The following is a 27,463-nucleotide window of genomic DNA, read 5'->3' as shown; positions in this document are numbered from 1 at the left end:
GGGTGAGCCGAGCCCCCCGATGGTACTCGGGTGCTTTGGAGATGAGTCAGCGAAGGACCCTCCGGGGCTGCACAATAGCACCCGACCCTGCAGCGCCGAAACCCGAAGGAGACAAGATGGTATCAGCGTGAGGGGGCTGCCGTGATCAAAGGGCCGGGAGAGCAGCTCCAACGGCTACACAATGGCTGGCGGGAGGGGGCACCGATAGCCCTTATCTGCCAGCCCCGCCGAGGTGCGAAGGGCCCGGCCCCGGGGGGCGAGAGATTAGCGGGGTGGGAGGGACCGCCGCGGGTGATTTAGGGCCGGGTGGGTGCGGGCAGAGGCAGCCTGGGGCTCCCATCCAGCGCCTCTGCAGGGAAACCTGCCCCAACCTGGGGGATGTTTTGGCAAACACCCCCATCTGAGAAGCAAGAAATGAAACTGTCTCTCACTGCATCTGGGAGAAGCGCTGCCCGAGAGCTCTGCCGCTGGAGCAGGAGGGCGAGAGGTCACCCTCGCTCTCTCCTGGGGAAGGTTTTAGAACGGGAGCAGCAGCAGCCCCCCCGACCCCTTGCACCCCAACCCCCTCCGGTCCGAGGCCCCAGCCTGCTACCTATAAACTGCCACAGAGCAAAGCTGCGGCGGGGCAGAGCACACACTCGCATGGGTCTCAAACATGGTCGTTTAATAAAATCTCCTTTTAAAATAACTACAATCCATACAATAACAATGGTCTCAGGGAGAGGGGCAGCGACCCACGTGTAACAGCGCGGCAAAGAGAAAGGATCTGTGCAGTGATGACCGCTGCCCCACAGCACTGCCACGCTGCCACGGGGCCATGCTGCCATCCCCGCTGTGCTGCGCCTGCAATGGGCCTCCTGCATGCAGCAGGGGCACCTGCAGCTGCAATGCCTGTGCAGGGCTCTGGACGTGAAATCACATCTGTGAAAAGCAACCCCAAACTCATCCCAGGCCGAGGGCAGTGCAGACTTTGGGCTTGGAGCATCAGGGATGTGTCGGCAGCAGCTGGCAAGGACACAAAGCCCCAGGCTCCTGCATGCTCTACGCGGACACAGACACGGGCAGAGGGTGCAGATGGAGGGTGGGAGCCCAGGATGGACAGAAGGAGGCTGTCCCGTGTCACAGAGAGCTGCTCGGGGCAGCTCCATAGGGAGGCTGTGAAAGGTGTGGGTCTGCCGGGCAGGCCGTGGGCACAGAGAAGGGCAGGTGCTGGGGGAGATGGCGTGCAGGGGGTGCCTCTGCTCGGCACTGGGCTCAGCCACGCTCACCCTATGGGTACCATGGGGCTCAGGGAGCAGCGCAGCACTGCAGAACAGCGAGTGCCCCCGGCCTGCGGCTCCTGCGCTCCTCTCCTTCCTCCCCCATCGGTTTAAAACTGAAATGCTGAACCCCTTCGGACCGTTCATCGCACCGAGGCGTGGGGTCAGATCCAGGCAAGCTGCAATGGCCTCGAGGACGACCTCCGCCTGCAGTGAGCCCACAGGGTCCCCCCACCCCGGGGCTCAGCGGCTCCAGGACTGCTCTCAGCTCCGGCCCCACGGCTTGCACGGGGCGGCTCAGGGCCACCTCACAGCGGGTCGCTGCCGTGCTGAGGATGCAGCACCGGGACATGGACCCCTGCCCTCCACAAAGCACAACACAGCGGGGATCCCCGGCCCCCTCGGTGCCCCGGAGCAGCGGGCGGCGGCAGGGACGCGATTACAGCGGCAAAGAGGACAAGGACGCTTGAAGCAGGGCAGCCCCCGTCCCACGGCTGTTAGTGGGTGTTTATTGGGCAGGCGTCGAGCAGTCCGCCGGGGGGGGCCGTGCCCTGCCCGGGTCGTGCGGTCCGCAGAGAGCTCGGGCGCGGGGCGTTACGGGTGCACCCTGGGGTTCGGGGGGTGCAGGGAGGAGTCGTCGAACAGTGGGTTCCTCACTTCCATTTCTCCGGTCTGCAGAGCGAGATGGAGGGGAGAAGCGGCCGGTCAGGGCCTGCGGGTCAACCCCCCCCTCCCCCGCGCACAGCGCTGGGCCCGGAGCCCTCGGGGGGCACAGAAGCCCGTCCGGGAGGAACGGAGCCGCGTTGGCAGCAGTGGGGTTCATCGCCCAGACCGCGTCAACTGTCCCTTAATGGGCCTGTAAAGACGTAATGATGACCCTTAATCTGAGCCCTGATGGTCGGGCTCCGCACCATTACCATGTGAAAGGCGGCTCCGAGACCGCTTTGTGCTCTTTGTACCCAGGGCTGTCAGGAGCTGCCCTGCCTCGAGTCCCTTCGAGCTGCTGGGCCAGAAGTGGCCCCTCCGGCCCCGGGAGGCGAAGAGCCGCGACAGTCCGTGCCCGAGGCCACCGGGACGGGACGGGACACTCGCCCCGCGCCCACGTCCCGGCCCCATAGAGGGGCACATCTCGGGACACAGCGCAGCAGCCTTCGGGGCTAAGGGCACAGCGGGAAGGCAGACGGGTTCGGCTGCTTCGGGGTTTGGTGAAGCCTTCTTGCCACTTGTGGGCAAGGGGTCCCGCACCCCCCCGCAGCCGCCCTGCAGCCGCCCTGCAGCCGCCTTACCGGAGCCAGCCCGGGGCACTCGTACACCGTGAAGTCTCCGTCCTCGTTCTCTTCATCAGATGAGGCGGAGTCCGGCACCTTGGGCTCTTCTTTATGCCTGTGGTGAGAGTGGAGGTCAACGGGATCCCAGCTCACGGACAGCCACCCAGATGGTGCTGCCCGAGGACAGAACTGGGGTGGGGGGTTCCGGAAGGACGAGCTGTCCTCTGAGCTTTTGGGATGCTCAGCCCTGGCAGCTCTGGCAAAGATGAGGCTGCTTACTTCTCCATGGAGAGCATCTGCTGCTTTTGGTGCTGGTAGTGGTACATCTGGGCGCTCTGAGCCAGCGTCTTGTCCCCAGGCTGGAGAGAGCAGCGGCAGCGTGAGGGCAGCGCTCCAGAGAGCTGAGTGCCCAGCAGCAGGGCCCCGTGGAGAACATATCCCAGCCCACTGCGACAGCTCCTTACCGAGATCTTGTCGTAGGGCAGAGGACTGGCCACTCTCTGCGCCGAGTAGTCTGCTTTCTGTGCCAGCCTGACCTCCTTCTGCAGCCTGACAGGAGGAGAGGACAGCACTGGCAGGAGCAGCTCCAGGGAAGAGCAGGTGCACTCCCACCCTGATTCCTGTTCTGTGCCATGGCACAGGAAAAGTCACAGCCACCTTCATCCCACAGGCCATGGCACACAGGGAGCTGGAGATGAGCCACCAATGTGTGGTGTTGGCACCCAGTGCTGCAGTGATGCCACAGCAGGTGCCAGCATCTCCCAGGAGCCTGTCCTCCAGCCCCAACTTCAAGGGGACACGAACACTACTGTGTCTGCATTGGGACCATCAAAGACAGCTCTTGCCTTTCCTCCAAGCCCTCCCCAAGCCCCGAAGAAGAGCATGAGAAGAGCTCCCTGGGCACGGGGACACTGAGGGACACCGAGGGCTTTACTGCTACCAGCAGACCCAGCTCACCTGCACCAGCAGACTGCAGCCACAATCAGAGCGGAGATCCCAGCCAGCGTGCACACCACGATCAGCCCTGCAGAGGGAAACTGTGCTGAGCCCCAGGGCGCAGCAGCACCCCCAGCACTGCAGAGCCAGCCCAGTCACCGCCCGTGTCATCGGCCTTACCGAGCACCACATCGTCATTCGAAGGGACAGGGGCGGCCTCCACGGGGTACTTCGGTGAAGTGGCAGTGGTAGAGGTGGGGAGGGTGACAGCTGCCTTGCTGCTGGCCGGGCCCCGCTGCAGAAGCTCCTGTCTCAGCCTGCTGGGCGCTCGCTGTCTCCCGGTGGGGGAAGGGGTGGCTGCAGGACAAAGCCAGGTGTGAGCAGGGCGGTGTGAGCAGAGCTGTGTGAGCAGAGCGGTGTGAGCAGAGCTGTGTGAGCAGGGCGGTGTGAGCAGAGCGGTGTGAGCAGAGCTGTGTGAGCAGGGCAGTGTGAGCAGAGCTGTGTGAGCAGAGCTGTGTGAGCAGAGCGGTGTGAGCAGAGCTGTGTGAGCAGAGCGGTGTGAGCAGAGCTGTGTGAGCAGAGCCGTTGTGCCTGATGTGCAGCCATGCAGTTTGGGGCTGGTGCGACCCAAACCACTTGGGGTCAGGAACTGGGCGAGCAGGGGACACCTCAGCAGTAGGGCTGGGCCGTGTGGCCCTGTGCCGCTGCCGCCCCGTCCCATCCAGGAGCAGACAGAAGCCCTGGTGCAGTCCCCTGCCCCATTAGCTCCCACAAGAGGCCTGAGAGGGACTTCACTGAGCGCAAGCAGCACTTACTCCTGGGCTTGCCATCTCGCAGGGCGTGGGGACGGGTAGCATCTTGCCTGGCCAGCACGTCTGCCAGAAAGTCGATTTCTTCCTCTAAGCTGGGCACAGACGTCCTCCCTGCACCAAGAGAAACACGGGCGTGAGGTGGGCGCACGGGCCGGCCGCCAGGGGAGAAGCCAGCCTGCGGTCAGAGCGAGCATCACCCAGGATGGGGCTGAGGCGGTGCTGCGGAGCTCAGCCTGCAGCCCCACGGCGTGGCACAGCCCGGGGGTGCCCTCCTGTGGAGCTGCAGCGCAGAGCGGCACGGAGCTGCAGGGAAGCACCGAGCCTCGCTCGCGGTGCCCGCTGCTCACATATGCGGCTTTTAACAGGATCAAACTCAGCTTCAAAGCCAGAAGACCTTCCTGCTCCCTCTCAATTGCTGCATTAAGGCTGTCCCCGGTGGGAAGCCCTGGAGGGTAAATCAAGACATACAACGGCAAGGTGCGGGCAGCTCGGTTCCCGGAAAATTCAAGGTTATAACAATTACAGCTCCTCTGGAATTTGTCATTGCTTGGAGTGTTTGGAAATAAACACCGATCCTTCCCAGCTGGGCACAGAGCCCCTCGGCCGCCCCCGCCTGTCCTTGTGACTCACAGCCACTGCCTGTCTGCCTAAGCCAAGCATCAGCCTCAAACGGGGACACCGTGGGCTGGCCCAGGAACCACGGCCGGGCTGGAGTGCAGCAGGACAGCGAGGTCACAGCTCAGCACCTATGTGACCCGTTCCACTTTAGCTCAGCAGAGGGAGGCACAGCCCTCATGGTTCCCAGAACTGCTCCTCGTGCTTCCCTGACTGCTGCCTTCTAGGATCACAGGCTTGGCTGAGAATCTCAGCCCCTGGTTTGAAATGTGTGCACACAAGGCTCCAAAATGAGCATGAAGAGCCATCGCTGTAACCCTAATCCTAAACTTAACCCCACCCTTAACTCTAACCCCAAATTTAACCTCAATCCCAATCCCAACCCTACCCTGAATCCCTGGGAGAACTGGGCTGTGTCTGTGCCTGCAGTATTGGGGTGCAGGGCCCATGTCACAGCCATGCTTTGGGCAGATGCTGCCGTAACTGCTGATATTTCCAGAGCATCGATGTGATGTGCCTAAAAAAATCTAAAAAACTCAAAAAACCACTCCAACACTGAGCAGACAGAAAGGGCTGCTCACAGGGTTCTGTGGGACACAGAGCACAGAGCTCTGTGCATTTAAAGCGGCGTTAGAACATTACAGCCATGTGCTCGCTTTCAGCAGAACCCAGGCAAGTGACTCACCTGCATCAACCAGTTCTTATTTCCACATTCCCTTTCAGCTGCTAAAAATCCCCGCACTCAATTTCACTCGGTTTGAACCAAGCGCTCGCCTCTTCATTCTTGGCCATTACATTTTTAAAAGCATTTAATTTTAACAGCAGCAGAGAAATAACTTCCCCAGCAACCACCACATCTGTCTGCCTGCAGTGCAGGGAGGGGACCGAGGAGGGAGCAATGAAGCACCGGCGCACGAAGTGCAGCCCTGCCCCAGGATGTGTGAGGGTGAAGGGCAGCACAGGGGCACAGGGGGCGGCTGGCAGGCTGGGGACAGCAGGGCTTGGGTGCCCTCTGATGGCAGTAGCAGCTCCCAGCCTCGCACTCTCTGCCCACGGTCTCCTGAGGAAGGCAGGAGGAGAGATGCCGTCCCAGGTGCATTGACAGTGGCAATGCCCAAATGCTGCAGGCAGGCGCAGCCTTGCTACAAATCCCCTTATCCACACCATCCTGCCTCGAGGCTGCAGATCCCTGCTGAGTGTTGGGAAGTGCAGCTAAAGGGAGTGAGCCCCCTTCCTTCTCCCTCACGCTCTGTAGGATCAGCCCCATCTCCACCAGCCCCAGCCGCGCTGCGGGCTCCATGCCACGGGGACCGAGCAGCAGCAGCACTGATGCTGAGCACAAACTCACCGCCACTTCAGCCCCGCTCCTCCCAGAGCACGGGGGGCTCAGACCCCGCCACAAGCCCGAGGTGGCTCGCAGCAGGCAGGCAGAGTCCCGCACAGCCCGTCTCACCTCTGTGCTGGTGCTGCGCAGGGTGCGCCGAGACCCCCATGCACGCCGTCACCAACGGCAGGAACACGCGGCTCACGTGCATCATCTGCTCCAGACCCAAAGCGGCGCTTCTCACCCCGCACAGCCGAGCCGGCAGCGCACAGCTCTGTGCCCACACCAGGGAGAGGAGCCCTGGCTCCTGCCCACGCTGCTGCCGGGAGCCAATCGCAGGAGCAGCACTGCAGTGAGCAGCTGGGATCCCAGGATCGGCGTCACTGGCAGTCGCAAGCATCTGAAGGATGCCTGACCCTTTAAAGGGGCGGCGTGGGCAGCACGGCTGTGTGGGCAGCCCCTTTAAAGGGTTAGGCATCCTTGAGGGCATGGCAACCACAGTTTCCAAGCTGGCACTGCATCTTCCCCCCCCCCTTCCCCTCCACAGTGCAGCTGTCGCAGCTCCTCTGCACCCCTGCAGAACCCTGCAGATGCACTGATGCAGCCAGGAGCCAGGCACTGCCTGAGCAAAATGCAGGATCAGCACTTAGGATGCAAAAGCACCCAGAGAGCAATCAGTGCCTCCCTGCAAAGGGCTGTGGGCAGCCTCAGGATGCTGATGGACTCCAGCATGCTCAAACAGAGGATTCAGGAGTCTCTGTCTTCTCCTACATAGACAAGGGGCTGAAGGCGAGCCAGCTGCCGGCATGCTGCCTGAAGCCACAGTTGGGATGATGGTGGCTGTGGGAATGGGAGGAGCAGAGGTGGAGGCACCCCCAGCAGAGGATGCTGCTTGTGGCCCCGCATCTCCCTGCCACACCAACACAGAGCTGGGTTGCTATGGAGATGCAGCACTTCTAAGAGGAAAATTTGCTCCCAAGACTTCACAGAATAAACTCAACCCCCCCAGAAGAGCACACAAGCAGGACACCCACCCCTGCCTGCTGCTGAATGCCACGAACAGACCATACCCAGCACCCATCCATCACCCCCTTTCCAGCACCCATCTCTCTGACTGACAGCACCAGGCTGCTTTGCTTTGTGGTTCTCCCCTCCCATTCAGAGGTGCCCATCCAGCAGGAAGGGCCCCCAGGCACACCCAGCACAGGCTCCTTGTTCCCAGGGATGGGTATGAAGGTGGGAGAGGGGCTGTGCCGGTGCCACTGCGCTCCCAGCTTGGGGCAAAGACACGGGACCGCCTGCCATGGGGTGCAGGGCTGAAGCATGGGCACGTACCGCTGGGCGAGCGCTTCTCCTGCAGGCAGTGTCCATGGCTGTCCTCCAGGAAGTTGGGCAGGCAGGGGCCGCAGGTGCTCGATCCCAGCGGGCAGAACTTCCGTCGCTGCAGGGCGCAGTCCAGGCGCCGCGGACACGGCTCCGCTGCGGACAGGAGGAGAGGCGTCACGTGGAGCAGGGGCTGGGCGCTGCCTGGGACCCCGAGCCCCAGGGCCCCACCTCCCCTCGGTGCCTCCTGCACATCCCTGTCCCGTGCTGAGGGCTCAGCCCCCGCCCGCAGCACCCACACAGAACCGAGCGGCTGCAGCCAGAACCAAATCAACACGCAGCCGATGCTCGTGCGGGAGCTGTCATCAAAAATGATAAAAAAGCAAAAGCCCGCCCCTGGGCCTCAGCACTGCTGCCTGTCACCATCAGGAACAACTTCGCTACTTGTCCCTCAAGAACAGGAAAGGGAAACTCGTGGGACTGAGACTCGGGTGTTGGGGTGCTGAGTTGTCAGGGTGTTGGGGAGTCAAGGTGTTGGGGTGTCAGGGTGTTGGGATGTCAGAGCCCAGCCCAAGGCCATCTGTTTGGAGCCAGCGCAGGGCTCAGCTGTGCAGAGCTGTGCAGAGAGGTGAATTAATGCACAATGGGAAAACAGTTGGGGGCTTAGGCACAGGAGCTGGACTTCCTCTACTTGCCACTCGCTCACCCTCGTCTCTCACTCAAGGCCATGCTGATTTCATTTAAAACCCCACCAAAACTTCAAACATTAGCTTCAGTGCAGAGAAGGTTCCATGGCAGCCGCAGGCCGGGGACGCCCATGGCCCCAGGGGAGGCAGTGACGGACACACAGCCCTGGCGTGCTCAGCCAGCACCCAGCAACCAGTTAAATAAAGCAGCCTGCAATATATAATAGGTCGTTATCTCTGTTTGAGGAACGAGCTGTGCTTGTGCAGCTGTCACGGGTTGGGATTAGGAGCGAGACAGACGGGCACTGATCTAATTAAGCTCCCGATGTTTCATCAATCGGTGTTTAGCGAGCAGATATTGCTGCAGGGTGTGCTGCTGGGGCTCCCCGCTTTGCCATGCTGGCTCTGGGGCCCTCGGAGCCCTCCAAAGCCCTGCCCTGTGTCCCAGCAGCCAGGCCGTGGGGCCCAGCACCCAACTGGGAACAGGATGCTCCACCGAACCTCCCGCAGGTGGGCAGCGATCCCCAGCGCAGGCAAAGGCAGCCTGGCACCAGGTTCTGGTGGGGAGCCATGGAGGAAGGCTCAGTGCCCCAAGGGCAGGCCCCAACAGGAGGGCTGAGAGAGCTCAATACCTTGCAGCCAGCATGGAAAAACAAACAGCAGCGTGAGCCTGAGCCAAGGGCATGTGAGAGTGGATCCAGTGCCGAGCACGGGAGCTGCTCAGAGAGCTGCTGGTGCACGCACACACAAACACACACGCACACACACCCCAAAATGGGTGACCCGGGTCAGAGAGCTCCCCAGAGCACTCCCCATCCCCACGGACCCACGTGGGGACAGCTGGCACCAAGGCCGCATGGCTGCCAGGGCACTCTGACGGCACATGGAGCTGCTGGCATTCACAGCCCCAGGGAAAGGGTTTTGGTTTTTTTCACATCCTGGCCAAAACATACAGGTGAAAATGAAATAAATTCTAGGAGGATATCCGGGTATTAATGGAACACAGGAAACTTCCCTGGTGCATAAATGCAGCAGGTGAAAAGGTAAAAGTTAACGTAAGAGGGAAATTAATCAGTGCAGGAGGTTGATATGAGTGCTGCACACGGGTAACACCCAGCCTCTGGGCTAACAGGGCCCCAGCTCTGCTGCCAGTGCCAGCACAGCACACCTAGTGGGGCATTCAGGAGCTCAGCAGTGCTCCTAGCAGTGCAGCAATGCATCCAGCAGTGCACCCAGCAGTGCAGCAGTGCACCCAAGAGGCTCCTGGAGAACCTCCAGCACCGCTGCACGCACGACCCAACAGCACTCAGCAGCACAGGTAAGGGCAGCAGAGAGCACAGCACAGCTGGTGGGAGCCCGCAGCGGCGCTCCAAGGTTGCTCCTCCTCCGGCCTGGTGACGTGGGAGCCGCTCATTGCCTGCCTGCCTGCCCCCGAGCCTTTCCTGTGAGCTGGCAGCACTGGGGCTTTCCTCCCAGCCTCGCTCCAGGTGTGCAGCAGCGGCTGTGTTCCCTTGCACGGCCACGTGCTGCTTGACCTCAGCTCACAGCCCCTTGGCAGTGTCACGCTGCTCACATCGCTGCTGTGCTCCTGTCACCAAAATGCAGCGCAGTGACCCCTCCTGCCCCCGGTGCTCCACAAGCGCTTTCCCTAAGTGCAAACCCCAGCAACTGGATTCTGCAACAGGCACGCAGAGCTGGCGTGTTGGCCCTTGTCCCTCGGTCTTGCACTTAGAAGCAGGCAGCAAAACCTGCACAAGCCACATTGCGCTGCTGCTCCTGGGAGCTGAGCGCACGGCCACGCAGCCCGCACCCCACGCCGCTGCCCTGCCGCCACCAACCTCCCACACAGCCTGCATCAGCGTTCCTGCTGTGCCACGCCAAAGGCTGCAAATAAATCACCCTGCAGCTTCGCCCACCTCCTGGTTTGGCAGGTTTGGTTGAGCAACGCCAGCGCCTTCCCCAGCCCGTGCCTCACGGCGCTCGCCTTGTTTGGATGTTGTGCTCGCCAGCCAGGCGGGTGCAGGGATCCGGCACCGGCTGCCCCCAACGCGCCCCGTGCCACAGCCACGGGTAGGATCCGTGCCAGGGTCAGTGACAAGGGGCAGGGCTGGGTCTGCCTGCCCCCAGGTGGCACAGGGCAGGGGAATGCACTGGGATGAGGTCGCCACCACCAGCCTCACTGCTGGGAAGAATGCACAGGGGCCTCACAGCAGAAGAAACCTCTCCCAGACGGGCCCTGTCCTGTGCCAGCTGTAGGAGCAGGACTTCATTGCTCCTAGAACCCCTTACTGGGCAGAAAAATTACAATTCACCGCCTTGGCAATTTGCTGGGCACATTATGGAAACGGGAGTGGGATTAATGGGCGCTGCAGGAAAGGGAGATGGCAGTGGGGGATGGAAATGGCTCCCGAGTGCTGCAAGAGCAGGCAAGGCTGCTGGCACGCTCAGAGCCACAAGAGAGCCGGGGGCAGCAGGGAACAGGGACAGGAACCCGCAGGTGGGTGGGTGGCCACTGTGGTCACACTGTCCTCCTCTTGGGAACAGCTCTTGGTCAGCTCCAGAGGGAGGTTTTGGTATCAGCTCTGCAGCAGCAGGGCTACCCTCCAGCCACGCATCATTAGCTTCACATAATCAGGAAGAAATAAAATAAAAAAAAAAGAAAGAAAGAAAGAGGAGGAGAAACAGACGCTGCACGCAATTTCCTTGGTGCAAACCAAGCAGCATGTAGGCTTCTCCCAGGGCAGGCTGATGGGGCACAATGGGATGTGGATGGAGCAGGGGAGACCTGAAGCGGCTCCACAGGGACCACAGGCTGTCAGCGGTGCCACAAAGCACCTTGCTGTCCTTGCAGCCTAACATACCACCGACCTTCCTTCTGGTGGCCTGACCTGACAGTTGCTGGCTGCAGCAGGTGGGGATGGCAGAGACCCACGGCCTCAGAGCAGCAGCGCTGCGCCCACTGGGGCCAGATGCTCCCACAGCCACAGCCCTCCCACACCTTGCTGGCAGCCCACACCTCCAGCAGACATTTGGAAGCCTTTAGTGAAGACAAATCAGGCACGATTTTGCTAACACAACGCTCTCTAGCAGCTTGGAGGTGGCGGCAGCAGCAGGGTGAGCTGCACGGGGGTCTGCCTGACCTGCCCACGCCACCCGACCACGCGCTGCCCCCAGCCCCAATGCAGCCGCAGCTCCAGTGCGCCCAGGGATGTGGGCAGCGCCCGCAGCTCCAGGCACGGAGGGCACGTCCCCCTCACAGGTGGCCCTGCAGCCCTCACTGGGTGCACGGTGCTTTCCCACAGCACGGCCACGTCCAGGGCCCCCGGGGAAGGGCTGCAGGTGAAACAGCTGAGCAAGTGCCCAGAAATTTCTTTTTCTTTTTTTTTTTTTTTTTATCCCCAGTGAGGTAGAAGCTGGCTCGAGCAAAGCTTCTCGTTTCCAGCCAGGAAGCCAAGAATTAGCGCTGCCGGCAGCGCGCCGCAGCCCAGCGCCGGGTCACATTACCGGCAGATTATCGGGGTCTCTCTCTGCCAGCTTAGCGGGCGGCTCGCAGATAATCGCCGGCAGCCGCACAGCGCCGCAGCATCCCCAGCAGCGGGATCGTCACCGTGCACAGAGCTGGACTCTGTCCCCACTCTGTGCCACCTCCGCCTCCTTCCTCAGAAGGGAAACAAAAGCGCAGGAGCCACGCGGGCTCTGTCTGAAAGCCAGAAAGGCGCTGCTCGGGGCAGCACGGGGCTGGGCACAAAACGGAGCGGCCGTGATCGCGGCGCTCCGCGGGCGGGAGGATGGAGTGAAGGCTCCCGCTCCGCCTGCGTTTTCTTCCTTGAATTCAAAACACACAATTGGAGGAAATGGAAAATGCCCATACGGGAACAGGACTCGGTGCAGCGCGCTCCAGCGGCCCATGCAAAGCGCTCTGAGTGGGGGAACAAAATGCTTCAATCTGGGGCTGCCCGAGCCCCGGCCCGCTGCAGCACCGCACTGCCATCCTGCCCAGCCAAGGGCTCCTGCCCAGCTCCAGGCACTTAACGGCCACTTTCTTCCCCTTGCAATTATCCTTACTTCGTGAAATGGCTAATTATAGGCCTGCTGCCTCCATTCGGTGCTCTTATTACCCTCGCAACAGCTGCTGTAGATAAAACATGCAGAGCACAGGCTGGGAGAGGCGATGTGGCCCCGGGGCCGGGCAGGTGGGGAGCAGAGCCCCACAAAAACACCCGGCGGTGGCACCATGGAGCCCGGGGCCCCGTGCTGCAGGGAGCAGAGCCCAGGCCCAGCGCGGGCACACAGCACCACATGCGTGGCCCAGGCTGGGGTTAAGGCGCAGGGCAGGAGCCATCGCTGCCCCTGTCCCCAGGGGAAGGGCCACCCCTCCCATCTCCATCAGCCCCAACCCTGTGACCCATCTGTCCCCATCGGCCCCCACCCTGCGACACCCCCATCCCCAGCCACCCCCTAAGCACGAAGCCAGTATTAAGCCGATTACGTCCCTTAATACCCCGATGGCCCAGAAGGACCGTTTCAGGCAAATGTCTCAAACTCATCTGGGTGTGCAGGAGGGGTCAGCTCTGCAGGGGCCACAACAGCACCAGAGTCTCCTGTGGCAGAACAGCTGTGGGGGTTGCGCCTGGAGAAAGGGCAGCTGCAGTCCTGGGTGGCATCACTCAGCACAGCGGCCCTGGCCAGCAGGGACGGTCAGCAGCCCCCTCTGCAGCGGGGGTTTGGGTGACATCCATCTGTCACACAGGCATGGAGAAGGATATTGACCATCGTGACCACGATGACTCAGATGATGCTCTGCGTCTCAAGAAAAATCAGAGAAGCCTGGAAGCCTCTGCTCGCCGCAGACTGAAACAGCAGCGCCACAACCTGCATGGCGTGGGGCTCCAAGACCCCTCTCTGCTGCCATCCCATGTGGGAAATCTTTTCATTTATAATAACAGATCAAATTTGGTGACCAAATTTCTCGAGAAGCGGTGAGAAGTCTTGACTCTCACTGATGCTCTGGAAAATCCAGCCAGGAAACACGAGTGCTGCTGGGAGCCGTGCACATTGGGCAGACACGTGGGGAACACCAAAGCTCCAGCATCAGTTGCACCACCTCCGGCACCAGCTGTCGCCCTCCTCCATCCCAGAACAAGGTGAAGACGTCCCCGTGCCACACACCATCTGTGTCCCAGGGCACTGCTGGACCTCCTGGAAAGGAGCACCAGTGCTTCTCTTCCTGGCTGTGCAGCAGTGCCCCAGTGGACAGCAGCCAGGCACAGAGGGACAGGGCAGGGCAGCCCCAAAAGGCTCCTGGAGATAGAGCCCACGAGTCGCTGCGTGCCCTGTAAATCCAAGCTCCCAGCCACAGGATGCTGCTGCTGTCGGCACTTCCAAACTGCAGCACATCCCCAGCCTCTGCCTGGGGAAAAGCCAACAGCAGCAGAGCCTCAGCCTGAGCCGTGCTGCAAAGCCACCGTGCAACCGTGGACAAACCAGGTCCTACAGCCCAGGGCAGCCCCTGAGGATCCCCCAGCTCAATGCAGGAATGGTTCCTCTAGGAGAAGCGCTGCCCTGAGCCCACAGCTCCAGGTGAACCACCTAGCTCTGCGGCGGCCTTAAATTCAGAGCCAGAAGAGGCTACGCTGGAGGGCTGGTGGCTGCCCAGCACATCTGCAGTGTGCGTCACAGTCCCTGGGTGGCTCTGATGGCTGCCGTGCCCCCAGCGGGGTGACACTGGGCTTCACCCTCACTGCGTGTGACCACACAGAAACCTGCCTGCAGCCCCCCGGGGAGACGGCCAAACCTGTCTGCAGCCAGCACAGCACCAGGCAGGCCGGGCAAACAATGCCTGCCTGCAAACAATGCTGGGAGCAGAGGGCAGCCCCGGGCCTGAGCAGCCAGTGGGGCAGAAAGCACTGCCAAGAGCCGTGCAGGAACACCATCTCTGCAGCAGCACCCAGAGGGGCACCGGATCACAGCCCCGGGCACACAGCGGGCCCTGCAGAGCTGCGCGCTGACAACCAGGCCTTCAAAACAAAGCAAAATCCCCCGAAGAAAAGAGAAAGCAGGCCATGCACAGAGCTGCTGGGAAGGGAAGAAAAAAGAAAAAGGAAAGCAGGAGCAGCTCCCGCTATCGCGTCGCCCGATGTGCGCCCCGCAGCACAGCGCGCAGCAGCGGGGGGGTGGCAGCGCCCTGCCGGACTGACGCATCCCCCGGCGCTCGGGCAGCAGAGCAGCTCCGTTTGTTTGTGCTCCCAGCGCAGCCACCGGAGCGCAGCGCACAGCCCTGCGGCGTTCGCTCTCGGCGCCGTTCCCTCTCCCGGGCCGCCCGGCACCCCTCCGGGACGCGGTGCGGGACACCCCGGACACCTCCGCCCTCGGACCCGTCCCGGAGCGAAGGACGAGCGCCGCGGGACGGCGGGCGGCAGCGCGGGGAGCGCCGCACCGAGGGACGGCTCCCATCCCGCTCTCGGCTCATCGCCGCGTGCCGCACCCCGGACCCCCCCACCCGCCGGGAACCCCTCACCGGAGGGAAGCGGAGCCGCTCCCTCGGCTCCACCCCCGGCAGCCCCCGGCCCGCGGCGGCCCCTCCACCCCTCCCCGCCGCACGGCCCGGCCCCGAGCCCGGCGCGGCGGCACGCGGCCCTGCGGTGCCTCCCGGCCCTCGAGGGGCGCGGGTCCCCGGGGCGGGGCGCGGCGGGGCGGGGGCCGAGGCCGCGGCGCGCACTCACCGGTGCGGGCGGCGCGCGGGCGGCAGGCCCCGAGGGCGGCGAGCAGCAGCAGCAGCGCTCCGCGGCGGGCGGCCGCCACCATCCTCCAGCGGCGCGGGCGGGCGTGGGGCCGCGGGGCTGCGGGCGGCGGCGCCGGGTTCGGCGGGGCGGGGCGGAGGCGGCCGCCCCCTGGCGGGGCGGTGCTCGCTGCGGGGCCGGAGCCGCGGGGCCGCCGCCGCACCTGAGCGCGATTTGCCTTTGCGCCGCCGCTTTGCGTGCGGTCGTCTCTGCGTGCGCCGGCGGGCGGATAACGTCACGTCCCGCAACCAGAAACGCGGTCCTCGCCCCGGGAGAGAGCGGCGAGGGGCGGAGATGCTGCTGCGGAGGGAAAAAGCTCTGCAAAAGGGAGCGAGGAAATGCCGTGCGGGGCGTCACGGTGCGGCTGCGGTTGGAAGGCACCTCCGCGTCCGTCTGTCCACGCTCTGCCCAGCAGGACGCCCAGCGCAGGGTGCCCGGAGCCGTGCCCGAGCGGCTTGTGAAGATCTCCGAGGAGACCCCGCAGCTCCTCTGTGCAGCTGTGCCACTGCTCTGCCACCCGCACGGCCCTGAAGCGCTTCCTGACGTTCGGAAGGAACCCTCTCGTATTCCGCTTGGTGCCCATTGCTTCTTGTCCTGGCACTGGGCACCGCGGAGCACGGCCTGGCTCCGTCTTCATCCTCCCCACCCCCTGGGCATTTGTAGACATTGATGAGATGCCCCTGAACCTCCCATTCCCCAGGCCGAGCAGTCCCAGCTCTCTCAGGTTTCCTCATAGCACACTTGCTCCAGTCCCTTCCTTGTTTTCATGCCCCTTTACTGGCCTCTCTCCAGTGGCTCCAAGTCTCTTGTAGTGGGGAGCCCAGGACCAGACCCAGTTCACCAAGTACGGCCTCACTGGTGCTGAATAGAGGGGAAGGATTGCCTCCCCCACCTCCTGGCATTATATTGCTCAGTGCAGCCCAGCACACCATTAGCTTTCCATGTGGTTGGCACATGTCTGGCTCGTGGTCAGCCTGGTGCCCACTGGCACCTGCAGGGCTTCTCTGCCGGGCTGCTTCAGCTGGGTGCCTCCAGCACGGCCTGGTGCTGGGGCTGTTCCTCCCCCAGGACACTACTTGGTACTGCGCCTTATTGAGCTCCATGTGGCTGCTGTCACCCATTTCTCACTGCTGTCAAGATCCATCTGGGTGGCAGTGTGACCCTGCAGCTGGACTTGATGATCTTTAAGGTCTTTTCCAACCTGAGCAATTTTATGATTCTATGATTCTATGATCCTTTGGTGTGTCCACCTCTCCTCTCAAATTTGTGCCATCTATGAACTTGTCACATGCAAGGCTTGTCCTGCATTGCTGCTGGAGTAACACCGGGCTGAGGGTACATCCATGCCTGCTGGGAGCTGTGGCACATGGCCGTGAGCTCTGCGCTTGCCTGTCTTCAGCTTCGGCTGCATGCAGGTCCCATCAAGCATCCCCTCATGCTTGTGCTTAGGTTTCTGGGCCATGCCCTGTCCCTGCCATGCAAGGATTTCCCCATGCTGGCAGAGGATGCCAAAGCACACAGCTTTGCAGAACCCAGGCACACAGTCTGCCTCCCCGAGCGCTGGGCACAGACCCGAGGCCTTGGCGCCGGTGATATGAGCAGCACTTGACAGCCACGCTGCTGCGATCCTGCTGGCTGGCATTTGCTGTGTTTTCAGCCCTTACCCTTGGAGGAGGGATGCGCGCTCCTGCCGCGTGCCTGGGCTCAGCCCCAGCTGACGGGCTGACTGCAGGAGCCCTGTTAGAGCACCCGCAGGTCCTGGCAGGTCCCACTCCATTGCTTTCCAGGCTTTGCTGGGAGCGAGCGGCCAGGGATGCAACCAGACCACAGGATACGGTGTTTGTGGCAGCAGCCCCAGACTACTGGTTTCTGTTCTCCATTGCAGGACCCTTGGCAGAGCTCTGCTCCATAGGGTCAGATGTCCTGTGCGGACTACATCTGTACCCTGCTCCTGTTTGCCCTGATAAGCCCAGTAATTTCAATGTGCTATGAAAGGGCCAAGCCCTTGCTTCTGCCCTGCATTGTCCTTGTCACAGACAGATAGAGGCCAAGCTCAGCCATGGTTATGTTTTGGATCTGATCTGGAGGAGGAAAGGGCAATGCTGGCTGGGGGACCCAGGGCAGCTCTGGGAGCACCTCCAGGGCAGCACAGCAGGAAACTGCAGGAGGCAGTGCTTTTCTGCTGGGGATGAAGAGCAGGGCAGGGAGTTACCAAGTTACCAGCTCACCTGGAGCTGCTGGGGTCAGGATGAGGCTCTGAGCACCTAATGGAGCTGTGTATGTCCCCATTCATTGCAGGGAAGTTGGACCAGATGGCCTTTAAAGATCCCTTCTAAGTTAAATGATTCTATGATTGCAGGATGGGAACACACTGTAGCGTGGGTGGGACCAGGCACTGGCCCCTGGTGGAGTGAGGAGCACGGGGACCTGGTCTGCCACCGCAGAGATGACCTGGACCATGGGTCTGCAGTGTGACTGCAAAAGTAGGGGCCAGGACATGGAAAAGCTACACCTGCTGCATGCCTCCTCTTCTGTCTCCATCCAGGGACTTCTCATGGAGTGGGGTGGGCTGAAGGTCAGAAGCTGGTAGAGAAAGGAAGCAGGAGTCTGTGAGGGGTTTTCCCCGTGCTGCATACCCAGGCAGGGGATATCCTTGCATCCCTGCAAGGCACTCAGCACCCAGGAGCAGGAGGGAGGCAGGGTGCTGGAGCTGGCCCCAGGAGCAGGATGGAGGCTGGAGCTCTGATGCAGGGTACATACCTCTGGCAAGAAAATGACAGATGAAGCCCATCTCCTGCCCCAGAAAGAAAACTGAGGAGTAACATGCACAGGGGAAAGATGCTCAACACCCATCCAGAGGGACAGACAGGCTAAAATCCTCTGCAGATTCCACTTCCTTGCAATACTTCTGCCTCTCACCCTGTGGATTTCCTGCAAGGGCTGCATCTGCGTCAGCTCAGAGATGCTCTCTGTGCACATCCACTCTCAACAACTGGTTCTGCACAGTGGTTGCCAGTGGTCTGAAAGGAAACAGCCACGAGGGAAGTGCCCACCCCTCCAGACCTGCCCCATCCCCTGCCACCACGTCTGTGCTCTGTGCAAGACCCCAGCACAGGGCCTGGAGGACCAGAGGCAGGCGCTGCCACTTGCTCTTACTGGCCTTAGGCAGCACCATCATCTGCTCCTTGAGAAGGCCCCTCTGGCTCATGGTGTCTGAATTTCACTAACATGTGGGCTTTCACTTCAGCATCCCTGCCTGCAGGGGACAGACAGTGTTGTGACCGGCCAAAACTGCCCCAGTTCTCCTGGCAGACACTGGTTGTACACCTGAGTGCAGTGCTCCTGCCAGAGCCCCACACAATCCAGAGCAACTAGGTAAAAATCCTGCTTGCTGGAAGGCCTGGCCCATGCAACCCACACCTCCCGGGCTCTTGCTGTGCTTTCCTGTACTTTCTTCAATGTTTGCTGTAGAGAAACAGCACTGAGATGGTCATTCCCTGGTACAAGTGGTCACTGAGGAGGATGGTGTAGTTGCCACAGGCTGTACTGAGCTGCCTGCAAATGAGGTTATCTTCCACTGCAAGAGAAAGTGGAGAGGGCTTCTTCTGGCAAGGGGAGAGCTTCATGCCTCCAGGGATGGAAATGGGACAGGACCATAAGCCAAGGAGGGATGTGGTAGCTATGGGATGGGAAGGAGATGAACTCAGGACATTTCCTCCTGCCAGGCACGGGCTGAACTTCCCTGTGCCTGGGGCTCCTGGGCCTCCAGCAGCTCCTGGAGCCTCAGGCACCACCTGGCTGCCATGCAGGCTGGTGTTCATCTTCCCACAAGCATCCTACCTGCCTCAGCCCCATCCTCTGACCCCACATCTGAGCCCCCCCACCCTACAAGCCTGCACCCCTCCTCTACATCTCCGCTCTCCTCTGTGCCCTTTGCACACCCTCACCCTCTCCAGCACTCTGCCTGAGGAATGCTCTCCTCGCCATTCCCAGGGCCCACTCCCAAGGCCAGCGCTGCTCCTGTGGCTCACGACTCCAGGGGCTTTGCTGAACTCCTGTGCCCTTCCTTCCCAGCGAAGCTCCGTGCCGGCTGTGAAGAAAATGCTCTGATTTCTGTCTCTCATCACTTTCTAACCAAGACTGGACACCTTTCTAGAAGGTTCATCAACATGATTAATTAAGCTGAATGCAGAGGCGAAGTGGGTCCAGCAGAATCCTATAGCCAGTGCTAAACAAAGAACTAATTTTCTCTTCAGGTTTATAAAGCATACAAAGCCACGCCAATCTTTTCCATTGAGAAGCACGTTTGATTTTGGCCTCTCTTCTCAGATGTGGTCAGAAAATGACAACCGAAAGCAATCTTGCATGGATATAGATCAAATCCAAAGGTGTTTCTGTCTCATTTCTGTCACTTACTGACACTCCTGCAGTCCTTGACACAGCCTGGTAGCGGTGCAGAAGCACTAATCCTAAGCGGTTGCTCATACTGCACACTTGAAGGTGCTTTAAAAACGCCCACAGACGCATTAAATCTCTGGCTCCACCTACAGCTGGAAGGAGAAAATCTCCCCCATCGCACCAGGTTTTCTTGCGCAGTTCCTTGCTGCGCTGCTCCCGACTGAGCTGTACTTCAAGGCTGAGCCCTGAGCAGAAGCAGCTGTTGGACAACTCTGGCCTGGACGGAGAGCACAGCAGCCCCCGCTCTCATCTCCTGAAGCCTCCAGCCACAGGCAGCTGTTCCCATCTCCTCTGTGTTTTCCTACTCCTCGTTCCAGGTTGGAGGACAGAGGCGAGTTATTGGCTGCTCTTCTCCATGCACACCATCAGCACACGCGTTACCAGATCAGGAAGCAGTGGCCTCCAAAGGAGCACCTGTGTACTCTTCCTACGTTGTATGAAGAGCTGAAGAGATAACAGAGCTGAAAGCAAAAAGGAGAGGAGCCCACAGGGGAAGCTACAGAAAATGAGAAGATTTACACCGACACTTAACCACAAATCAGTTTTGACGATAATTTCACCATTCTTTTCTGGTTTTATGGTGCTTAAAGCCATCTTCCCATTTTTCTTGAGATCTTCAATCCAGCTGCACTGGGAAGCTATGGCAGCAGTGTGCCACCTCCCAGCAAACTAGAAAGAATGACTGCACCAACGAATGCAGGAAACAACAGGAGGTTCAGGGGTAAAGCAGGCACCCCATACGCCCTCTTCACGTGCTGATGGGTTTGGAAAAGCAGCTCTTATGCAGGGCAAAGCTCTGCTGTGAAGAGCTAAGGGAAGGCAAAGAACTCTTGGACAAACTCAGGTACTCTGTAGCCCTCATTAGGCTGCTGGCTGTCCCATGAAGCACCAGATTTGTGCTGTCAAATGCCAGAAAGCTTGAGGGGGTCTGACTCAGGAGCTGGGTCCTCGTGAACACACAGGTGGGCTGTCCTTGACCTCGCCACCCTCGTGGAGCCTGTGTCCAAGCAAGGCACATTGCCTGCCCTCCACTATGGAAAAATTCCCTTGAACAGTGTGAGCTTTTCTGGTCCAAAATATTCCATCTGAAGGTTTTTTGCCCCAGGCCTGAAGCAACAGAAGCAACAGCTGCAGGAACCAGAAAATGACTTTCATCTTGAGCGCCAGCCTCATGCTGGGCACAACCCTGCAGCACGCCTGCAGTGCGTCCACAATTTTCATCCTTGTGCAGCTCCTCAGAGGCACTCAGCAAACCCAGCCCTGCCCCCTTGGCCACCCTTGTGCTGCTTGGAGCCGTTGCAGAGGTAGCATTGACAGCTGCACCTGAACAGTGTGCTCCTGCTGGGTCTGGCACGGAGGGTCAGGAAGAAGGGGGGAAACTCCCTGCCACCAACGGTGCCCACAGGGACAACGCAGGAGGCTCAGAAGAGTGATGCAGAGCCCAGATCAGTGCTTTTGGCACTCTTGGGTGGCCCTGCCTTGTCCCATGGACTTGGGCTTGTTTGGTTTGCATAAGTCACCTGCACTGCATCCCTAAATATTCATTTGCTGCGGGTTAAATCTCCGTTCCCTAGATGATTTTTGCTCAGGTATGCTGTTGAAGAGCAGTGCTCTCTGCACTTTTTGATCACACAACTCTATCAGTAAAGAACTTCTGAGTTCTCCAATGCCTTGAGCACCTCCAGTACGCATCCATTTTTATAAATGCTGTGGTTTAACCTGGCGGGTGACTTAGCACCACTCAGCTGTTCCCTCATTGCACCCTTCCTGGTGAGATGGGGAGAGAATAAAAAACAAACAAACAAACGACAAAGGACTTGCAGGTTGAGATGAAACTATTTACTGAGATAGAGAAAAGGAAAATAGTTATGATTATATATGTGTGTGAATATCTATAACAACGATGCACAAGCAATTGCTCACCACCCCCATCTATGTCCAGCTAGCCCCCAAGCAGAAAAAGAGTGAGATGAACTTGCCCCCTTCAGAACTCCTTCCACTTGATGCCATATGGTATGGAATATCCCTTGGGTCAGTTTCAGTCAGCTGCCCTAATTCTGTTCTCTCCCAGCTCTGTATGACACCGCTGAGCAGCAGCTATAAACACTGGAGTGCAATCAACGTGGTTTTTCTCCTAGAACCAAAACACAGCATCAGACCAGATGCTCTGAAGAAAACAAGTCAGCTGAAACGGAGACGACATCCACCCCTTTCACACCACTTACATCACGCTCAGGGCTCACAGTTTCTACACATCCCAACTAATTACCATCACCTACCTTGCTTTTTGATATATATACACATACTATTCATGCAAATTTTCCATGATATTCATTCAGTTCATAACTTCTGGCTTCATCTGTCAAGACAGTCATTCAGTGCAGGAGGGACAAGTCGCAGTGTTGGGTTACTGCATGCAGAAGCCAGTTCTGGTTCCACTGGTGTTCATTCTTTAACCTGGGTAGTCCTTACTGTACTGCTGTTAACAATATAATAATGACCATAATAATGATGACAGCAGTGTTATGTAGTAATTTAACATCATACAATTTAAATTATTGGCTGTTCTCACCCAGCATCAAATCACCTTGAGGTACACAATGACATCCCCACTGTTCCACACTACTCACCACTGGCACTCAGGTCCTTGAACAAAAGCAATCCCACGAGTAAACCTGCCTTTGCCCGGGGCAGGAATGACCCAGACTGTCTTGCCGGGTAACTTCATGTGCAGCACCAGGATTTATCTCCTTCTGCAGTACGCAGGAGGTTGGGCTGGGCAGGACCAGCTCGATTGGCAGACCCCCGAGCACTGATAGCCAGGTGGCTTTTGCTCCATGCTGTGTCCCAGTGTTGGAATGTCCCAGCACCCATTGCTCGCAGTGCAGTCTTCAGCAGCCCGTTGTATTGTTCCATTTTGCAGGGGCTGTGTGTGACAGGGGATGTGATGCACCCACTCAATGCCATGCTGTTTGGCCCAGGTGGTTATGAGGCTGTTTCAGAAACAAGTCCCATTGCCAGACTCAATTCTTTCTCGGTGCCATGTCACCACAGGAAGGCCCAGCATGGTATTTGGGCAGTGGCACGGGGCACAGGAAATGTTTCCAGACATCTGGTGGTTTCTTCCACCACTGTAAGCACGCGGTGTTTGCCATATCAACTTCGTGGGAGTGTGATATAATCCACCTGTCAGGCCTCCCCATATTTATGTTTCAGCCTCTGTCTTCCATACCAAAGAGGTTTTATCCACTCGGCTTGTTTAATTACTGCACATTTCACATTCATGGGTAACCTGTGCAATAGCATCCACAGTAAGATCCGTGCCTTGATCCCGAGCCCCTCTGTAGACTGCATCTCTTCCTTGGTGGCCTGCAGCATCATGGGACCACCAAGCTAGAAATAGCTCACCTCACATTGCCAGCCCACATCTACCTGAGCCACTTCAGTCCTAGCAGCCGGATCCACCTGCTGGTTGTTTTGATGCTGTCACTTGTTCTGCTTCCATTGCTGTAACCACCGCCATAGGGCAGTTTCCCACACCCAAAGCACTGCCACTTTTCTCATTCAGCAATGACGAAGGCCAGTTGGATGCCTTTTGCTCCTGCAGATTGGCTCGATTCACCCCTTCCTGCAGTAGCTTCTGCAACTCATCGTGTGGGGTTCCATACAGCCTTCCATCTGTGATGCTTTCCCACAGTGTGGCAGGACCCATCAATGAACAGGGCGTACTGTTTCTCATTTTCTCACAGTTTATTATATGGTGGAACCTCTTCGGTGCTTGTCACCTCCTCTTCTGGAACAGTCCAAAACCTTTGCCTTGGGGTCAGTCCATAATCACCTCTAGGACTCCTAGATGACTGGGTTCCCTTTTTGAGCTCACTGTGTGATCAGTGCTACTCAGTTACTCCATGTAGCACCAGTTGCACGATGTGTGGAGGGGACCATTCCTCTGAACATCCAGCACAGCAGAGGCAGTTGAAGTGCCAAGAGGAGCTGTGCTTCACTACTGGCTACTTCCAAAGCAGCTTGGACCCCTTCATATGCTGCCAGTATCTCTTCTTCAGCTGGAGTACAGCGGGCTCCACATCCTCTGTGTCCTCAGCTCCAAAATCCTAGAGGCAGTCCTAGAGTCTCCCCTGGGGCTTTCTTCCAGAGCCTCCAAGTGGGGCCGTTCTCCCTGGCTGCAGTTTTTTATACCTTGTCCTTTCTGGACTGGTCAAAGGCCTACTGCCTGAACTATCTCCTGTTTAACTTCTTCAAAGGCTGTTGCTGCTCGGGACCCCACATGAAATCATTCTTCCAAGTCTCTTGATAGAAAGGATTTACAATCAGACTGTAATCCAGAATATGCATTCTCCAGAAACCCACAACACCTAAGAAAGCTTGTGTTTTCTTTTTGCTAGCTGGTGGAGACATGGCAGTTTATTTATCGCACCCACGGGGATCTGACAATGTCCATCTTGTCATTTTATTCCAAAGAACTGGATCTTCTGTGCATCATAGAATCATAGAATCACCAACGTTGGAAAAGACCCCCAGGATCAGCCAGTGCAACCATCCACCCGTCACCAACAGGTCTCACTAAACCACGTCCCTCGTCACAACGTCCAAACGTTCCTTCAACACCTCCAGGCTCGCTGACTCCAACACCTCCCTGTGCAGCCATTCCAATGCCTGAACACTCTTTCAGACAGGCAGTATTTCCTAACATCCAGCCTAAATCTCCCCTGGCGCAGCTTGAAGCCGTTCCCTCCAGTCCTATCACCGGTTACACGAGAGAAGAGGCCAAAGCCCAGCTCACTGCAACTCGCTTCAGGCAGGAGAGCAGTGAGGTCCTCCTGAGCCTCCTCTCCTCCACACTGAACGCTGCCAGCTCCTTCAGCAGCTCCTCATCAGCCCTGTGCTCCAGACCCCTCACAGCTTTGTTGCTTTCTTTGAACCCGCTCCAGGCCTCAATGTCCTTCTTGCACTGAGGGGCCCAAAACTGGACACTTCACCTTACTTTGCTCGACGGCAAAACCAGCCTTTAGAAGGATTTGAATTATTTTCTTCCCTTTCTGTTGTAGCAATGGCATCTGCTGATCTTCTGCTCTTAGCAACCCCACAGCAGAAGGGTCTTCTGAGAGACAGGCAAGGCAGACAGCTGCTTCATGCCCTCCATCTCCAAGGCAGTCCAAAAGCCCACCATTTTGGCACCATTTTGGGTCCTTGAAGTACTCTCTCCTGAGATAATCCGTACCAAGGATGTGCGAAGCCTCTGGGCCAATCACAACAGGATGCTCCTGACATTCATTTCTGGTTAGGCTCACTTTGGCCTCCAGTACATTTAGCTCGTGGGATCCCCTGGTCACTCCAGAAACACCAATGGGTTTTACCCCTTTACAACATGATGGCATCAGAGTACATAAATAGGGAACAAATCAAACTGTGACGAGCAATTATCGAAGCACCATAACAGCCCGTGTTAACACGCTCCGGTCAGCCTGCTGATATCTCCACCCTTTGAGCCCCACGCTGGGCACCAAATGGACTGCTGTGGTCCTGGAGGGTAAATCCTGGCAGGATAAATCACATCACACAAAACACCAAATAAACAATTCAATCCTAGCTGAAACCAAGACCATAAATTACATACATATACTGCTACTGCATATTATAAAACACATTAAAAATAGAAACTGTAAAAGGATGAGAAAAGGTGATGTTTTAAAATGGTATTAAAGTATTTTATTTATTGGTGGTACAAAGAATATTTTCTTCCCACCCCCAGTGGACTGTCTTGCACAGCACTGGGGTGCACGCAGCCAACATTTGAGGCCACTGTTACAGAGAAAGCAGGTAAATCTTGTACAAGGGAAATGTTTCCCTTATCTCTATGACACTGCTCTTCATGTCAAGCTCAGTTTGTCCATTCCTGTCATACTGACAGTTTTGTAGCTGTCCTGCAATCTGGGTTCCCGAATTGGCTCTGTCTTAAAGACGCGCTATGGGCGCATGTGCGCAGCCTCACTTCAGCTGGGTAAGTCCTGCTGGGAAACACTTCTTTCCACCAGAGGAGGAGCTGTCTCTACTCACAGAAAACCAGTTCCCACAATTTCTGCTGAGTAGGAATCTCCAGTCTTGCTTGCAGAGACACCACAGCTCAGCATTCGGCTGAGGTCCAAGAAGGATGTGTTTCACTGTGCCTGTAGGCATATTTTCTTGTACACAAGATGCAGTTGCAGTGTCTTTTCAATTGCCTTTATCTGTGACCCGCAAACAACGTTTTCCCAGCTCTGTATGATGCCAAAAGCCCCGTGCATTCTTTCTGAAAGCATGGCATGAGCCAGAATAATCTGCTCTCCCCAGGGATGCTGAGGTGCCACCTCCACTCCCACCTTGTCACCACCGTTCTGCATGCAGAAGCAGATGTCTGTTCCCAGGGTTGGCTTTGATTCCTGAAACTACAAAGATCAATCCCATGACAGTGGTTTTCCTACTTATCCATATTTTATTGCATTAAGAGAAAAGCATCCGGCTCTGCAGTGTCTGCAAGTCCAGCCCAGACAAGATTATCCACCACTTAGCAGGAGATGCTTACAGCACGGCAGTACTGCTGCACTTCATGTTGTTTCACCTCAGAAAGAGGTGAAGGAATTAAAGTTTTGCTTAGGAATAAAAAGGCTTCCAGAAAGCCTGACAAAGCCCCACTGCAGATAAATGATTCATAAAAAAAAAACCAGCTCTTACCAAGGGCACTGTCACAACAAAGGCACTGTGTGGACATTCAGTACAACTTCTTTACCTGGACAATACCTATTTCTTAAGAAAACAGCTCCCAGAATTATTTATCGGGAAAGCTGTGGCCAAGGCATGGCAGTGTTATGGATCTGCTCCTGGTCTGCTCACAGCCCTTCTGCCTGTCACTGGTCTGAGGGTCCCAGCTGCCCCCATCACGTTGGGTCACCCGCAGCATGGTGAGGACAGAGGTTGCTCTGCCCGTGGGGGATGTCAGTGATACCCCTGCACAGGGCTTTCCTGATGGCCCCTTGGAACTCGCTGCTCCTTAAGCTGTAGATGATGGGGTTCAGCATGGGGGTTACGATGGCGTACATCAGGGCGAGGACCTTGTCCATCTCCTCGGAGCTGCTGGATTGAGGCACCAGGTACGTAACAGCCCCAGCACCAAAGAACAGGGACACCACGGTCAGGTGGGAGGTGCAGGTGGCAAAGGCCTTCTGCCTCCTTGCTCCCTTGTGCAGCACGGCCTGGAGGATGGGAACATATGATGCGAGAGTAAGGAGGAAAGAGCCCACGGCAATAGTCGCAGCCAAAGCATATGAGACAGCCTTGTTGAGAAGAGCATTAGGGCTGCAGGACACCTCCAGCAAGAAGGGGATCTCACAAAACAAATGGTTGATCACGTTGGACCCACAGAAGTGTAAGTGGGTTGTGAGGAGGGCCTGGATCAGAGATGAGAGGGAGCCACTCAACCACGAGACAGCCACCAGGCAGCGGCACATCTTCTTGCTCATGAGTGCTGTGTAGTGCAGGGGGTGGCAGATGGCCAGGTACCTATCGTAGGCCATGGCAGCCAGGAGCACACACTCACAGCCCCCAAAGCAAAGGAAGAAGTAGATCTGTGTGATGCAGCCCACCAGGGAAATGGTCTTCTGTGGTGAGAAGGAGTCTCTGAGGATCTTAGGCAGCGTGACGGAGGAGTAGCAGATGTCCAGGAAGGAGAGGTGGCCCAGGAAGTAGTACATGGGGGACTGCAGGTGAGCGTCCAGCCAGACCAGGGTCATCACGAGCAGGTTCCCCAGCACAGTCAGCAGGTAAATGAGCGAGAAGCCCATGCAGAGGAGCACTTGTGTTTTGTAGGCGGTGGAAAACCCCAAGAGAAGAAATGAGGTGGGGCTGCTGAGATTTCCCCCTCGCAGGGACTCAGGGTTCATCTGTGGGGAGAGCAGGAAGAGATGTGGGACAGGCAGAAGGAGCTGAAAGCTCAGCCCTGCATGGGACAT

General features: G+C 58.2%; 2 protein-coding genes across 3 annotated transcripts; both read right to left on the bottom strand.

Moving 5' to 3' along the window:
- Positions 1-643: 643 nt before the first annotated feature.
- NPDC1 (neural proliferation, differentiation and control 1) lies at positions 644-15,051 on the bottom strand. Of its 2 annotated transcripts, XM_052681330.1 has the most exons (9): positions 14,946-15,051; positions 7,550-7,693; positions 4,279-4,386; positions 3,644-3,820; positions 3,485-3,551; positions 2,992-3,076; positions 2,807-2,886; positions 2,546-2,642; positions 644-1,931 (listed from the first exon to the last, which is right to left on the bottom strand). In XM_052681330.1, exons 1-9 carry the CDS (start codon positions 15,025-15,027, stop codon positions 1,854-1,856), a joined length of 918 nt encoding a protein of 305 aa, XP_052537290.1. In that variant the 5' UTR covers positions 15,028-15,051; the 3' UTR covers positions 644-1,853. The 2 variants fall into 2 exon arrangements, with proteins under 2 accessions (XP_052537290.1, XP_052537289.1); XM_052681329.1 differs by lacking the exons at positions 7,550-7,693; positions 14,946-15,051 and adding an exon at positions 6,344-6,719.
- An 11,341-nt stretch (positions 15,052-26,392) lies between these two features.
- On the bottom strand, positions 26,393-27,463 carry LOC128079487 (olfactory receptor 1E2-like). Its single transcript, XM_052680756.1, has one exon. It carries the CDS (start codon positions 27,461-27,463, stop codon positions 26,393-26,395), a length of 1,071 nt encoding a protein of 356 aa, XP_052536716.1.

Source organism: Tympanuchus pallidicinctus, unplaced genomic scaffold, assembly GCF_026119805.1.
Source record: "Tympanuchus pallidicinctus isolate F22 unplaced genomic scaffold, pur_lepc_1.0 scaffold19, whole genome shotgun sequence".
Lineage (NCBI taxonomy): Eukaryota > Metazoa > Chordata > Aves > Galliformes > Phasianidae > Tympanuchus > Tympanuchus pallidicinctus.
The sequence above is the reverse complement of the archived record's forward strand: the minus strand, read 5'-3'. Positions and strand labels throughout refer to the sequence as shown.

Coding starts and splice junctions, on each gene's coding strand:
- NPDC1 (XM_052681329.1), bottom strand. CDS start 6,704: ATGCCCTCAAGGATGCCTAACCCTTTAAAGGGGCTGCCCACACAGCCG. Junction 3,552..3,643: donor GAATGACGATGTGGTGCTCG/GTAAGGCCGATG, acceptor TTCCCTCTGCAG/GGCTGATCGTGGTGTGCACG. Junction 2,643..2,806: donor CAGATGCTCTCCATGGAGAA/GTAAGCAGCCTC, acceptor CTCTCACCACAG/GCATAAAGAAGAGCCCAAGG.
- LOC128079487 (XM_052680756.1), bottom strand. CDS start 27,463: ATGTCCCATGCAGGGCTGAGCTTTCAGCTCCTTCTGCCTGTCCCACAT.